Source organism: Sprattus sprattus (assembly GCF_963457725.1).
Source record: "Sprattus sprattus genome assembly, chromosome: 13".
NCBI lineage: Eukaryota > Metazoa > Chordata > Actinopteri > Clupeiformes > Clupeidae > Sprattus > Sprattus sprattus.
This window is the reverse complement of record NC_137911.1, coordinates 23,735,512-23,749,611: the sequence shown is the minus strand read 5'-3', so window position 1 is coordinate 23,749,611 and position 14,100 is coordinate 23,735,512. Positions and strand designations below refer to the sequence as shown.

Below are 14,100 nucleotides of genomic sequence, written 5' to 3'. Positions count from 1 at the left end.
TGTGGTGCATGAAAGAGATAACCCTGCACTGAAGCAGTTAAGATGCACAGCGGTAAGAATGTCTGTCTTTTTTTTTCTTTTCTTTTTTTTTTTTAAACAGAAGAACCAAACAAAATCAGGGCTTAGAGGAGAGAAGAGAAAGAGGGAGAAGAAAGGACCGACGGTCTGCCGCTCCCACGTCGCCTTCTCTCCTCACCCCTCGGCCCAAGAGGGGCTGAGTACCCGTCGATAAGGAGCCAAGAAAGAAGCGTCTCTGCCGCTGGTTATCTCCAGCTCTGCGGACATGTTCATCACAAATGGGGCCTTATCTCCCCGCCTCGGCAGCAGAGAGGGGGCCCCTGGAGGTCTGCCCCACCCACCATTGTCTCCCCTCCACCGCTTGGCCCGCTGCGGCCAGTCCCTGAGGAGCTGTCCTTGGCTCATGTCCAAACCCAGGGCAGAGCCAGCTCCCAGAACGCCTGGCACATCAGGACCAGCGTCTGGGTGGGGAGGAGAGCCACACGGTCTAAGTTTGGAAGACTTCTTTGAAGTCCTTTGGTGAATGGATGGGGCACGTCACACCTCAATGATGAGCACAGATGGCGTCCTGTTGTTGTTGTTGTTTTTGTTGAAGTTGTTGTTCTCAGGGAACTGGGGTAGGGAAGGAAGAGCACAGACACCCATGAACGAGAGGAGAGACACAAGGGTCGTCTCAGCATCACACTGCTTATGTTGCTGTGAAATGTGTATGAGTTGAGCAGCATGAACGGTGGAAGAAAAGGAGAAAGAGTGAAAGATTGGTGAAGGTCAGAGACAAACAGTATGAGACAGAGGACCACAGAGGGGATGAGTCATGGGAATTCAAGGGTTGTTCAGTAATTATATTGAAAACATAAATAAATAAATAAAGAAACATGTGTTCTGACCATAGAAGCATGTATCTAACCAATACCACATTGGAGACAATGTCATTTCATACCACATTTACCTTAGAACTGCTTTTGGCTTGGAAGGGTTTTAGTGCAGATTTGCTCATTTTATACAGCCAAATTAAAAATATAATCTTAATGTTTGTCTGGTTGAAGGTTTTAGAAAAACTAAATGTAAACCATTAATTTGACAATGTGGTGGTCTTTACTATATGATTGGATGTCTATTTTCCTGATTGGACTATTCCCCCGGGTCATTTGCATACAGTAAAGGAGGAACCAGATCATGGGTCTGGTGATGCCATGAGGTGGGGGTGTTTTGCATGAGCCGTTGGGAAGCAGAATAGGGCGTGCCGTGAGGCTTAGTGAAGTCAATAGTCAGGACAATTCACCTGCCCAGTGTCATCAGGGTGGCCTTGGAGGGTAGAAGGAGGGGACAGGGTTATACCTTACTGCGCAACAGCCCCCCCGAGGGGTGCTCAGGGGTACTACACTCTGACGAGGTCTTGGCTTTGTCTTTGTTGTTGCTGGGCTCGTTGTCTTTGATTATATCATACTGACGGCAAAAGAGAGCGATCACACCTGAAAGCAGTTCAAAGTCAAGAGATATTTGTCAACATTCAGTATTCTGTTTGTTTCTGTGGCTGTGGTCAACATTTATGTATAAAGAAAGTAGATCAAAGAGACGACATTAAAATTGTCCTTCGGACAGATTATTTTAAAATACTTCAAAAACAGCAGAAGCCCTACATCAACATTGAATGCATTTCTGTGGTTTCGTCTCAGTTTGTTTACACAATACAACCCAGCTTTGGTTGAGATCAGTGTTATGCAGACCCCATCCCTTACCTGCCCACATAATTAGTACAACCACGATGATGATGATCTCCCCTGCCCTCATGGGCGGCACTGGACCCACCTCCTCCATGGTAACCTCGTCTGTGGGCGTAGAAGTAGACATCACTGCTCACAGTGAAATGAAAATCGAGGGCCTCTGAACTTATTGAACTTTGATTATAAAATGAGATCATCAGCCTTTGACACTTCATTTGGGAGGCTGATTTCTCAATTCCTTTTCCCAAGCCCCGTGTGGTTGCCCCCCCTTCACTTCAATCAGCACAGCACGGTCTGAAGTCTGCTTTTTAAGATTCCGCATGAGTTGGAGGCCAGGGACACAACTCCGTGCACAGCATCAACAATTAATCCAACTCAAGTTGTCAGTGCTTTACATGGGGGGGGGGGGGGGGAACGGCAAACACCCCAATTAGCCCATGTGTGCTTGCTGTCAGAGAGGAGAGCGTGTGCTATGAATGCTGAAGTGGTTATAGGCTGGGCTGCAGGACAGGATCTGTCCACTATAGGTTTGCCGGGAGAGACAGGGAGCAAGTCATGGAGTCTTAATCAATTGAACTGGGACTGCTCAAAGAAAGTCTACGACTATATCATTAATATCATCAAAGCCGTAGAGCAGCTTCTCTGAATGTGTGCGAGGGTTTCATGGACCACTGCGCAGTTCAATTATTGAAGAGTGAGTGAGCATGTATGGTGTGCATGGTAGAACTGGGAAATGTAATGAAACTGAAGGTGGCCAGTTGTAGATTAACAAATACAATTATTTGTTTTGTGTAAAATGACTGTTTTCTTGTCAAACACATTTCCTCACCATTATTAGTCTTGCTGTCATTAATTAAATCTAAAATTATTTTTAATGGGTAGGTTTGCTGCCCAATTCCAGGCTGTTTTGAGTTTGTCTCATCGGGGAGGGATGAAGTATCTTTATCAGACACCAGCAACAATATTTTAACAGCCTCTACCCCAAAGAGACAAAACCTCATCTAGATTTCCAAACTTTTGATCTAATTAGACATTTTCATGCTGTTTGTCAGACTGCTGTTTCCTTTGTGTGTGTACGTGTGTGTATGTACGTGTGTGTGTTTGGTTGTATTTCTTGGGAGGCCTTTGAGACTGCCTGCCTGCACATTCTTGTGTGAATGTATCTCACAGGCATTTCCTTAACACAATTGACAAGTTTCAAGAGCAGCTGTCAGCAGTGCTGTGTTAAGCCCCTTGTGTGTCTGTGTGTGTGTGTGCTGTTGTGTGTTCATGTATGCCTTGCTCTCAATCCCTTCATTTCCTCATCATTTCCACATCTTTCTCTTTTATCTGTTCTCTCCGTCTCTCTGTCTGATGATGCTTTCGCCTCGCTCTTCCCATCTGCCTGCCTCTCCTTCTCTTTGATCTCTGAGGAAAACTTGTTTAGAGGAGGAATGGCAAGAACACAAAGGAAGACAGGAAAAGAGAGAGGAATTGACAAGAGTTCTCCAGTTGTCATGACATCCACCTCAACTAGGTGTAAACAGCAGCTAGAGCAACAGATAATTGTGCCTTGGTGAAAATGTTGCATCACAACAGCAATCACTGTTGTTAGCTCTCGGGGCGTTCAGTTGTAGCTATTAAAAGTAAAGTGGACAGAAGAAAAAAAGGCTGTTTAAGGCAGACATCAATAATATATCACACTTTACCCTTAGTAATTAAGTAGTGTTAAATTACATAACGGCTAATGACACATGCTAATATGCTGTCATGTAAATGACCAATACTGATGACATGACACTCTCACATAATTTCACATTTACTGGCGATTAATTATCGTCTATAGTATCAGAGATAACAAGTTTATGACTGTACTGTCACACCCCAATTTATTTACAGAATGGGTCAACTGATTTTTTTTTTTTTCAGGCACATTTATCTCATTGGATGTCTTTACTTGAGCTGGTGCCTAACAATCATCACATTGATAAAAAAAAAAAGTAATTATAGTAAAGGATATCACTGTACTTGTAAGGGAAAACTTTAAACAAGGCATTGCACCACAAGACATTCAGCTGGATGTGTGCACATATTGTGTGTGTTCTTTGCTGGTCTGGTAATGAGTGCAGGCGCTATACTTGACAGGGACAGACCTTGAGTGTGTGAATCACCACTCTGAGCTATAAATGCTTCATGTGAGTGTCCTCGTCGTCTATACTCAAAGCAAATAGTGAGGTGACATGTGAAATTACTGTTACCTTGGTCTCAAAATGGAGCAAACACTAGAGTGAAGTATGTAGGGTACTGTGGTATCACATTGAAATGACAAGCCGCCACTCCAACTCTGTTGTTCAGAAAACATCAGTTTCAGTGCATTGGTATATGCATGCTTGTAGGTGAATAAATGCGTTTTTTCCACTGTGGTGCTCATTTGGTTGTTTTCAGTGGTGTGTGACAGTGTTAGTTTCATGCCAACTTATATATGCATTTGGGTAGGTTTTTATGTGTTACTGCGTGTGTGTGTGTGTGTGTGTGCGTGTGTGCGTGTGTGTGTGTGTGTGTGTGTGTGTGTGTGTGTGTGTGTGTGTGTGTGCGTGTGTGCGTTTGTGCGTGTATGCGTGTGTGTGTGGGAGAGTGTGTGTGTGTGTGTGTGTGTGTGTGTGTGTGTACCTTCACTAGCCGTCTCAGCTGCTGGAGTGCGGAACAGTAGTGGCAGGCTGGGTGGACTGGGCCCGTTTGTTCCGATGGACTGCACATGCACTATGTAGTCGGTCCCCTGGTCCAAATCCCATAATGCACAGCTTTGTGTGGTCGTGTTCACTTCCTGGATGAAGCGCAGCATGCGCACATCCTTCTTCTGTACCAGGAGAGGACAAAGGGCTCGAGGTCAGAGGTCAGAGGTCAGATGTATGGAGCATACACACGTTCACTCACACTCACCCTGTGGAACGCACTGACTGACACCATCACACTTCAGCTCTCAAAGGTGCACACACAGACACAGACACAGACACAGACACAGACACAGACACAGACACAGCCACAGCCACAGCCACAGCCACAGCCACAGACACAGACACAGACACAGCCACAGACACAGACACAGACACAGACACAGCCACAGACACAGACACAGACACAGACACAGACACAGACACAGACACAGACACAGACACAGACACAGACACAGACACAGACACAGACACAGACACAGTCACAGACACAGACACATACACATACATGCATACCTGAGCAGACAACTTCTGGAATAATCTTTCTCAGAGGTTCAAAAAACAATGTTGCTCTAACCACTATAGAGTTGTTAGGCTTTTACTTTAAGTGGAATTTCCAACACCTGGTTTGTTGTATGCATGCGTATGTGTACCTATGTGTGTGTGTGTATATGTGTTTCTTTGTGTCCGTGGGTGCACATGTATATTTCTAAGTTATCCTTGTGCAGGATTCAAGCACCCTGCTGGGCAGTGGGAGAGTCTGTGCCTCTCAGCGTGGTCTTCAGGGCAGTGCCAGACTCTGTGCGTCTCACTGACAGACGTGGGGACGTAGAGTAGATGAGGGCACACAGATTAACACTGTCACGCTTTCCTCCAGTCTGTGCAGGCGGGAGTAATATCCGTCTCCCGCTTTAAACAGCTGTCATCACACAGCAGTCGCCACGGTGATGGGTACTCCAATGGGCCCGCCACTCATAGACACCCCCCCACCCCCACAATGTCTTGGGAAACAATTGCCTAGGCGAACGGGACAGGAGCGACAGGCTAACGTGCACTGACAGCAGCTAATTAATCTCCCACCGCACAAACACATCAACACACGCACACACACACGTACACAAACACATTAACACACGCACACACACGTACACAAACACATTCCCTTTTTCTAGCTGGCTCTTTCTGGAGGTTCTCACCCCTGCTTGACTTCTGAGACTTCTTTCTGTTATCAATTCGATTCTTGGCTCTTAACATCTCTACCTCTTACTCTGTCCCTCTCTCTCCTCCTGTGCGATGCCCCCTCTCCTCTCTTACCTGCTGAGTGATGGCAAAGCCTATGACGAAGTCTCCCTCTGGGATATCCCACGTCACCACGCCAGAGTTGGGCCTCAGTTCTCTGATCGTCACATTGATGGGAGCCGTCAAACTGTCTGTGGGTACACAAACAAGTGTGTTGGTTGATTTTGCAGTTTGTGTGTGCACAGGACTGAAAATTGTGTGTGTGTGTGTGTGTGCCTATGTGTATGTACTTGTACCTGTGTGTCTGTGTGTGTGTGTGTGTGTGTGTGTGTGTGTGTGTGTGTGTGTGTGTGTGTGTGTGTGTGTGTTAGTGTGTGTGTGTGTGTGTGTGTGTGTGTGTGTTTGTGTGTGTGTGTGTGCGTGCGTGCGTGCGTGTGTGTGTGTGTGTGTGTGTGTGTGTGTGTGTGTGCGTGCGTGTGTGTGAGCCATTTGCAGTGTGATGGACAGGTGGAGGCCAGAGGGGAAGTGGAACCAGCAGTGGTACCGGGATCTCAAAGCACAGCGGCGTGCCAGCCCCCCCCCCCCCCTTTATAAATCTACCAAGACATAAAACATCCTAGAGCACGCAGATCCCATGTAAGGTTTGTTTTTAGCATTTAGATGTGCTGTTTCTCTGATCATTGCTTGTTCCCGATTCAGATCACTTTGAAGTTTCTCTGCCAATAGTAAGCAGAGTTTGTGTTTCCTCTTTTGATCATTTGTATCAGGGGCCTGTAGTATTCTCTCTTCTGTGTGTATGCAGATGTTTATAACAGGTCTCAATAAGCCAAATATATCCTCTGGAACAGACTCAAGAAATTGATATATCATTGATATATCATTGGAATTAAAAAGACTGATTGTTTCAAAGTCTCAGCGCTTTTTAAATGATAATTGCCATTATTTGTTTGCTTATTATTATTCGTTCAACAGAACAACAGTTGTATGTTCATTTTAATGTAAATTGGCCACAGCAACTTGTGAATGCTCACACTGCAAAGTCTGGGCGCAAGTATTGATGTTTTCCCATAGATTGTATTGTAACGTCCCAAGTATTATTCAGCAAAATGCAACAGATATACAAGCAGTATGAGAGAAGATCTCTCTCTATCTCTCTGCCTCTCTTCATGTCGAGTTCTATCTCTGTCTGCACAGCCTCGGGCGATAAGATTCCCCAGGACACCGTGATACACTGTACCCCAACACTGAGGATGGATAGACCCTGAGGGAAGGAGAGCAGAGGATGGAGAGATGAATGGAGAGATAGTGGCTCTCTGCAGAATGATCTATAGGAACCTCTTTGAGAAATCAGTAGAGAGTTGGGGAGTTTTGTCAGCTTTCAAACTTTCGATGAATTGCCGGGGGAAGGCACGTTGTAATTGCTTTAGATAACAAATGGATGGTTGGCGATGAATAGATTGTATGTGGTGACAGGCACACAAGCTTGGTCCACCCCAATACTGAATCACGTAAACTAATATATTTAACCGAGTTTAGTTTAGATAGGCACCGCGTGTTTCTCCTCTCTGATGTGGACATTTGATTTGTCTTTAGGTTAGTATAGGTATATTAGGTTAGTTTAGGTTACTATATGTGTATTATATGTTTAGCAGATGGTATTGTATATTTATATTTATATTTATTTTGTATATTTATTATATGTGGAATTTATGTTCAGAGTACTTAATGTTATGTTATGTTACGTATTTTATGTTAATTTATGTTATGCTATGGTAGGTTGTTGTGCGGTGTCTTGTCCCAAGAATTTCAATGCCCAGTCTGACTCTGTTTTTCTGTGTATATGACAAATAAATACTTGAACTTGAACTTGAACATTGTGTTACTGATAGATTACACTAGCGATGATGGACGTTCATAATGGACGACAACAGGTTGCCTTCAGTTGAGTGGACAAATGTACTCAATGTATTTAATGTACTTTACTGAGTGATTGTGATTGATTGGGATGAATGCCTAGGTGTTGTGTTGAAGAAATATAGATTTTGGAGGTGGATGTGTGATGGATGTGTGTGGTATTGAGAGGTGCATAGACTCCACACGGGTTCTGGCCATGTTCACCACACGCAGAGCTGTGCGTGGAGCTCTGTGTGGAGGCTGTGTGTTCCTCATGTGTTTTTCCCTGGGCCCTGTCAGTTTGATAAATGCTGCTGGAGCCTAAATGAGGTTTTAGTGAGGCTTCCAGATAGCCATCTTATTTCCCCTCCTCCTGTGGGTGTTTAAAAAGGCAGCGGCAGCCTGGCGATTTCACGCTATCCGCTCCCAACTCCCCCCTCCTCCTCCTCCTCCTGTCTCTCCACTCATCTCCTCTCCTATCTTCTTCTCTCGGCTCTCGGGCCGACAAAGGTTAACGAGACCCTTGATTACAGACTGAGTGGTGAAAACACAAATGAATCACCCAACAGCCAACCGAGATCCATTTTCTTTAAACGTTGAACTTCTCTCTACTTTCAGAGCATCCTAAGCCCTTCGAGATCTGAACACATCTTGCTTCTCTGCATGTATCTATGCAGGAAACTATGGCGATACCATGCCTTGCTGAATTGTTTTGTTTGTATCCCTAATTTTTATGTTTAATCAGTGTTAATCTATCGCTAAATAGCTACACCAAAACCGTACCAGCAGTCAGGGAACCTGAAGCAAACGTTTACAGTACACACAGACACGTACTGTCTTTCACACAACATTGTGTATTGCAGCATTGCATAATACACTAGTGAGCCAAGTACTCACAGTATCTCAATGACATGGGTGCTGGGTGACAGACACACACACACACACACACACACACACACGCACACACACACACACACACGCACACACACACACACACAGTCTCACACACACACACACACACACACACACAGTCACACACACACACAGACACACACACACACAGACACACACACACACCCACAGTCACACACACACGCTAACACACACACACACACACACACACACTCTTATGTGTCCCACATGTCCTCCGCAGAGGGGCTCAGGATGTGACAGTGATGCTGACCTGCTGCCATGATAGATCTGACAGAACTGCAGAGTCCTGGTGTCACAGCTAATGAAAGCATGGACAGATGTGTCTCTTTTAACAGTACACACACATACACACACACACACACACACACACACACACACACACACACACACACGACAGATGTCTGGATTTAGACACACACACACAAACGCACACACACACACACTCACACACAAAAGACAGATGTCTGCATTTAGACACACTGGTCAGTTTTGAGACAAGAAGGATAGGTTGACTTTGCAACAGTCCTTGCCAACCCTCTGAGTCTCACACACACTGTGCTGTTTAATGAGGAGAGATCCTATTACCCCATCACCTGCTGCACTATGCCAAAACGCAGCACCACTGTGACAACAAACAAGGGTGCAGGAGCTGATACAAAAAACACAGGTGACCACACTCTAGTGTGTGTGTGTGTGTGTGTGTGTGTGTGTGTGTGTGTGTGTGTGTGTGTGTGTGTGTGTGTGTGTGTGTGTGTGTGTGTGTGTGTGTGTGTGTGTATATGTGTGTGTGTGTGTTTGTGTGTGTGTGTGTGTGTGTGTGTGTGAGTGTGTGTCTGTGTGTGTGTGTGTGTGTGTGTGTGTGTGTGTGTGTGTGTGTGTGTCTGTGTGTGTGTGTGTCTGTGTGTGCAGATGGCACATTTCAGAGGACACACACATTACCATTTGGAGCACAGTGCACCTGATGTGCACTCACTGTCATATGAGATTAAAACTGATCCACAACTACCTGGCTCCCTTAGTCCCCTTTCATTGTTACCTTTCATTCCGACTTACTGAATTAGAAACAAATTCTGTGTGCATATTCAACTGATGGCAGTTATATGACACTGTAAACTAAAACTGCTCATCATGAATAGGCTGAATCTTGATCTCCGTCTCCAATCAAGTGGATGGAGCCATCTCTCCAGGCCTGAGCCATGTGGACCAGGTCCATGAAAGAGTGCAGCTGGCTCAGCTTGTGGCACTGCGGCATGCTGACCGCTGTCCCAGCGCTTCGTGGTTCTGCCCAGAAGCTCTCATCCCGCTGCCATAATCTGTGTCCCTATCCCGAGGTCCTTTTGTCCCTTCGCGCTTGCCCTACATCCCCGTCTTGGCATCCATCATTGAACTTCCAATGTTTGGAGATCATTTTTTGTATCACTCTTTTGTATCTCTGTAAAAAAAATGTCTGTCTTTTTTTTGGGTCCCTGTACCAATGTCCTGCATCCTTGTCCTTCCACACTTCATATGTGTTTAATTTTGCCTCTGCATTTCTTGTAGGATATCTCGCCCTTGTCCAATGTCTCATGGTCAGTCCTAGCATATACTTTACCAGCTCCACTTTATGGTCTGCCAGTAGACTGGCTATCCCCTCGGCCTGGTTCTAGGTGTGCCTGCCATTCTTACATGTAGAGGGAGGGGACCCCACAGGGCCCCACGAGGGCCTTAAAGCCACTGTGCTACGCTAAGCATGCTGACTGGGGCTGCATTAGGAGGACATCATAAAGGGACACAGGAGATTAATTTTACACATTGTCAGCTCTCGCCAGCCCTCAAGAGAGACATGAGGGACTCATTAGCACAAGTTAATTAGCAAAATGCTTGCTAGGTGCTAACAGGGGAACAGTTGGATGGCTAAGGGGAAATAGAGGACTTTCCTGTGCTGTGATGGGAGTGACATTTTATGGTTATTACGTGTGCGCGCGACAATACATTTGCACACGTTAAACACACACACACACACACACACACACACACACACACACACACACACACACACACACACACACACACACACACACACACACACACACACACACACACAAACACTAACTCATAGAAAACTCCTTGCAAATGCACAGCCTTTACATGCTGCACTGAAAACCCTGGATCTTCACGGCGCAACAGAGACGACAAATGCCTTACTAATTGTTTCCTTCCACATTTAAGCCCCTTTAAATGACACACTGCATTTAAGAGCCCAGTCTGCAGCATGAATCAAAATGCACTTCTAATGTGCGTGTGCTAGCACTTAAAGTCACCGGAGAGACAGAGCAGGAGGAGAGAGAAAGACTTAACAGGAAGACAGAATGTGCCCCACTTGGCAACTAAAGCTGTTTAAATATTAAGCTGTTGTTCAGTTATGAAAGAATTCGACTGGGAGACACAACATGCCACAATGTTACATTTGAACACTTGACGGTGATTGTAGTTGTCTCTTTTCTTATGTCGGCTCTCCCTGATCTTTCTCTCAGCTTTTCTCTTCCCGTTTATTCATTCATGATACCTGCATGGGGGCCCAACTGGTAACATTTCCCCAAAACTAAATATTCGCATCCAGATGGCAAATATTAACATTTGAGTGCCTTGTGTATCTTTTCGCTCAATGTATGACATTGCCGAAATTTATGAATGCAGGTAAATATTATTTAAGAATGTAAATTGGTTTGGCAAATGATGAAATCCTTTTTTCAATTGTATGCAAACACAGAAGGATCTTGAATCTCCCAAGACACATGTCCTGTAAACACATGAAACACAGGCACTGAGCTAGGATATTCATGAGACTTCCTGCTTCGCGCTCTCATTCCCCCCCCCCCCCCCCCTCTCTGTGGACGTGACCTGAGCTGTAAGTAGGGTAATACAAAAAAGAAGACCCCCTGTCATATACTACTCCTCCGTCCTGTAATTACCTAATAGCTACAAAGTATATTACATTACCTGGGATGATACACCTTGTTGTGTGTTATTACGAGGCTTAGCGTACCACAGTGCATAGGAATAAAACACCATACTGTGCTCTATGACTATGAACTATGAATAGAGATATGTAGGTACTTTTATATTTACTTTTGGGAGACCCATCTCAGTTGGACTTCGCTTACACACTTGGAGATGACTCACCATCTCTCAAAGTTATTTTTGAGAGACAGGCACACCCTGCCCCCTGGATCCACGCCTGTGGATGGGGAGTGTTTGATCGCTGCCGATTCTGTGAGGCCTCGCTCCTCTGTCGGACAGCTTAACGCTGAGTGATCCACTGCCAGCAGGGATGTGCCCACAACCCCCCCCCCCCCCCCCCCCTCCCCCCCCCTCTCACTTCCCCGCCCACCTCCTTCAGCCCCCCCACCTGTCCATCAGTATTGGAGGAGTGCTATTTCCAGTGCTCTCCACCGATGACTCACTCCTCCTCCCTGACCTCTGCTGGCAGGAGCCGAGGCAAGGCAAGCCGAGCCGAGCTGCATCCCAATCGGCGTCCTTCAGAGTGGGCCGCTCAGCAGCAGCTCTCTCCCCGCCGCACGTGGGCTCACAGCCAGCACAGAGCCGCTGTTCTCTGCAGGAAGCACAGCACCACTCAACAGCTCTGGCCACAGTCATTTCAGATACTGTAAGACGCCCCCACAGCGAGAGGACTAGGAGGAAGTGCTTACCTGAGGAGTTGTATACATTTTCATATTAGGAGATCTTTATCTGGTGATTTGACGGATGAAATTGCCTGGCCTACTTTGCCTCAAATCCGTGTCCGCAGACTGCTAAAACGTAGTCTTAGATAAGTCTCCTGCACCCGGCAACCCTGCAACCTGCACCCTTCACATATGCACATGCACCTATATGTCTTCAGAACTAGATAACTGGTTTGGGTTATTTGACAGAAGAAATGCTCTGGCTTTTTTAAAATAAATACTCATAAATACATTCTACACACACACACACACACACACACACACACACACACACACACACACACACACAAACACAGCTATATGTTTCATTCATTTGCTTTTCACACACTACTGTCTAGAGGTATACAGATGTCAAAACAGATACTCTACAATCCAGGGCAACATGCTCCATAATGACTTGTACATGTGGCCACACACACATACCACACACACACACACACACACACACACACACACACTCACACACACACACACACACACACACACACACACACACACACACACACACAAAGACATGTGCAGCCGCGATAAACAGGCTACTCTCCTCCCTTCTGTGTACGGATGAAATATTTACCCCACTGAGATTAATCTAACCACCAGAGGCTGCACACCAGCACACATGCGCCTGAACAGAGCTCTCCTCAGTGTAATTAAATGTCAGCAGGCATCGTATGAAAATCGATGCTGTGTTACATTGCATTCCCCAACAGGATGAGTAGAACAGGGAGGCGCTGGACAGGAGACAGGATGTGTACCCCTCATCTGCCTTGTTTAGAGATGTGGGCCGACTCAACGCACAGGGAAAGAAGAAGCCTGCAAATGGCTGTTATATTGAGTTAACCATATCAACATATACAGATAATAGAACTTCTGTTAAGACATCAGTGCATTACGGATGAAGAACACGAAGACTATGTACAGGGTCAGGTTCTTCTACCAACATACATAATGTTTTTCTGTGGTACACTGTTTCGACTGTGTTGAACAGACTGACATTGCCTCCTGTGTGGGCAGTCAAAACTAAAATATTCCGTTCTTTGGTGCTTTTTCACCCTCTCATTTACGCATTCCCCCTCTTTTCTCTCTGCGGTCACAAAGCCATAATGCTGTGACATCCATGGAGTGGCTGGCTGGTGCTCCATTGCCTCTGAGAGAAAAGCATGAGAGTGTGAGCGAGTGAGAGAAAGAGAAAGAGAGAATGGGGAGAGCACCGGAGTGTGACACGCCTGAACGCTATTTCCTGGCGAGCGTAACGACTCCGTTTCACAGTGCCTCTGGTGCCCAAAGGAGACGCCAATCTCTCTCTCTTTCTCTGTCCCTCTCTCTCTTTCTTTCCCTCTCACCCTCCCTTTTCTCACACCCTTCTCCCCTTAGCATTTTCTTTCTAAATCGTAAAACAGTGTGGCCACCAAAGGTACAGTAGTGGAAACTCGCACTCTCTGATGCACACACTTTCTCTCCCCCTCTGTGTCTCTCTCTCATACACACACTCTCTGTCTTTCTCTCTCTCTCTCACACACACTCTGTCTTTCTCTCCCTCTGTGTCTCTCTCTCATACACACACTCTCTCTGTCTTTCTCTCTCCCTCTGTGCCTCTCTCTCATACACACACTCTCTCTGTCTTTCCCTCTCCATTTGTGCCTCTCTCTCATACACACACTCTCTGTCTTTCTCTCTCTCTCATACACACACTCTCTCTGTCTTCCTCTCCCTCTGTGCCTCTCTCTCATACACACACTCTCTCTGTCTTTCTCTCTCTCTCACACACACACTCTGTCTCTCTCCCTCTGTCTCTCTCTCTCATACACACACTCTCTGTGTTTCTCTCCCTCTGTGCCTCTCTCACACACACTCTGTCTC

General features: G+C 45.9%; 1 protein-coding gene across 1 annotated transcript in view; it reads right to left on the bottom strand.

Annotated features, from left to right (window-relative positions):
* Window positions 1-555: 555 nt before the first annotated feature.
* fndc5a (fibronectin type III domain containing 5a) overlaps window positions 556-14,100 on the bottom strand; it is a gene marked incomplete at both ends in the record, with an annotated part of 17,398 nt that continues 3,853 nt past the window's right edge. Inside the window, 5 exons of the mRNA XM_080849745.1 lie at window positions 556-630; window positions 1,357-1,490; window positions 1,758-1,847; window positions 4,392-4,578; window positions 5,768-5,883. Of these exons, the coding sequence (XP_080705871.1) occupies window positions 556-630; window positions 1,357-1,490; window positions 1,758-1,847; window positions 4,392-4,578; window positions 5,768-5,883 (602 nt within the window). The remainder of the gene's footprint in view (window positions 631-1,356; window positions 1,491-1,757; window positions 1,848-4,391; window positions 4,579-5,767; window positions 5,884-14,100) is intronic.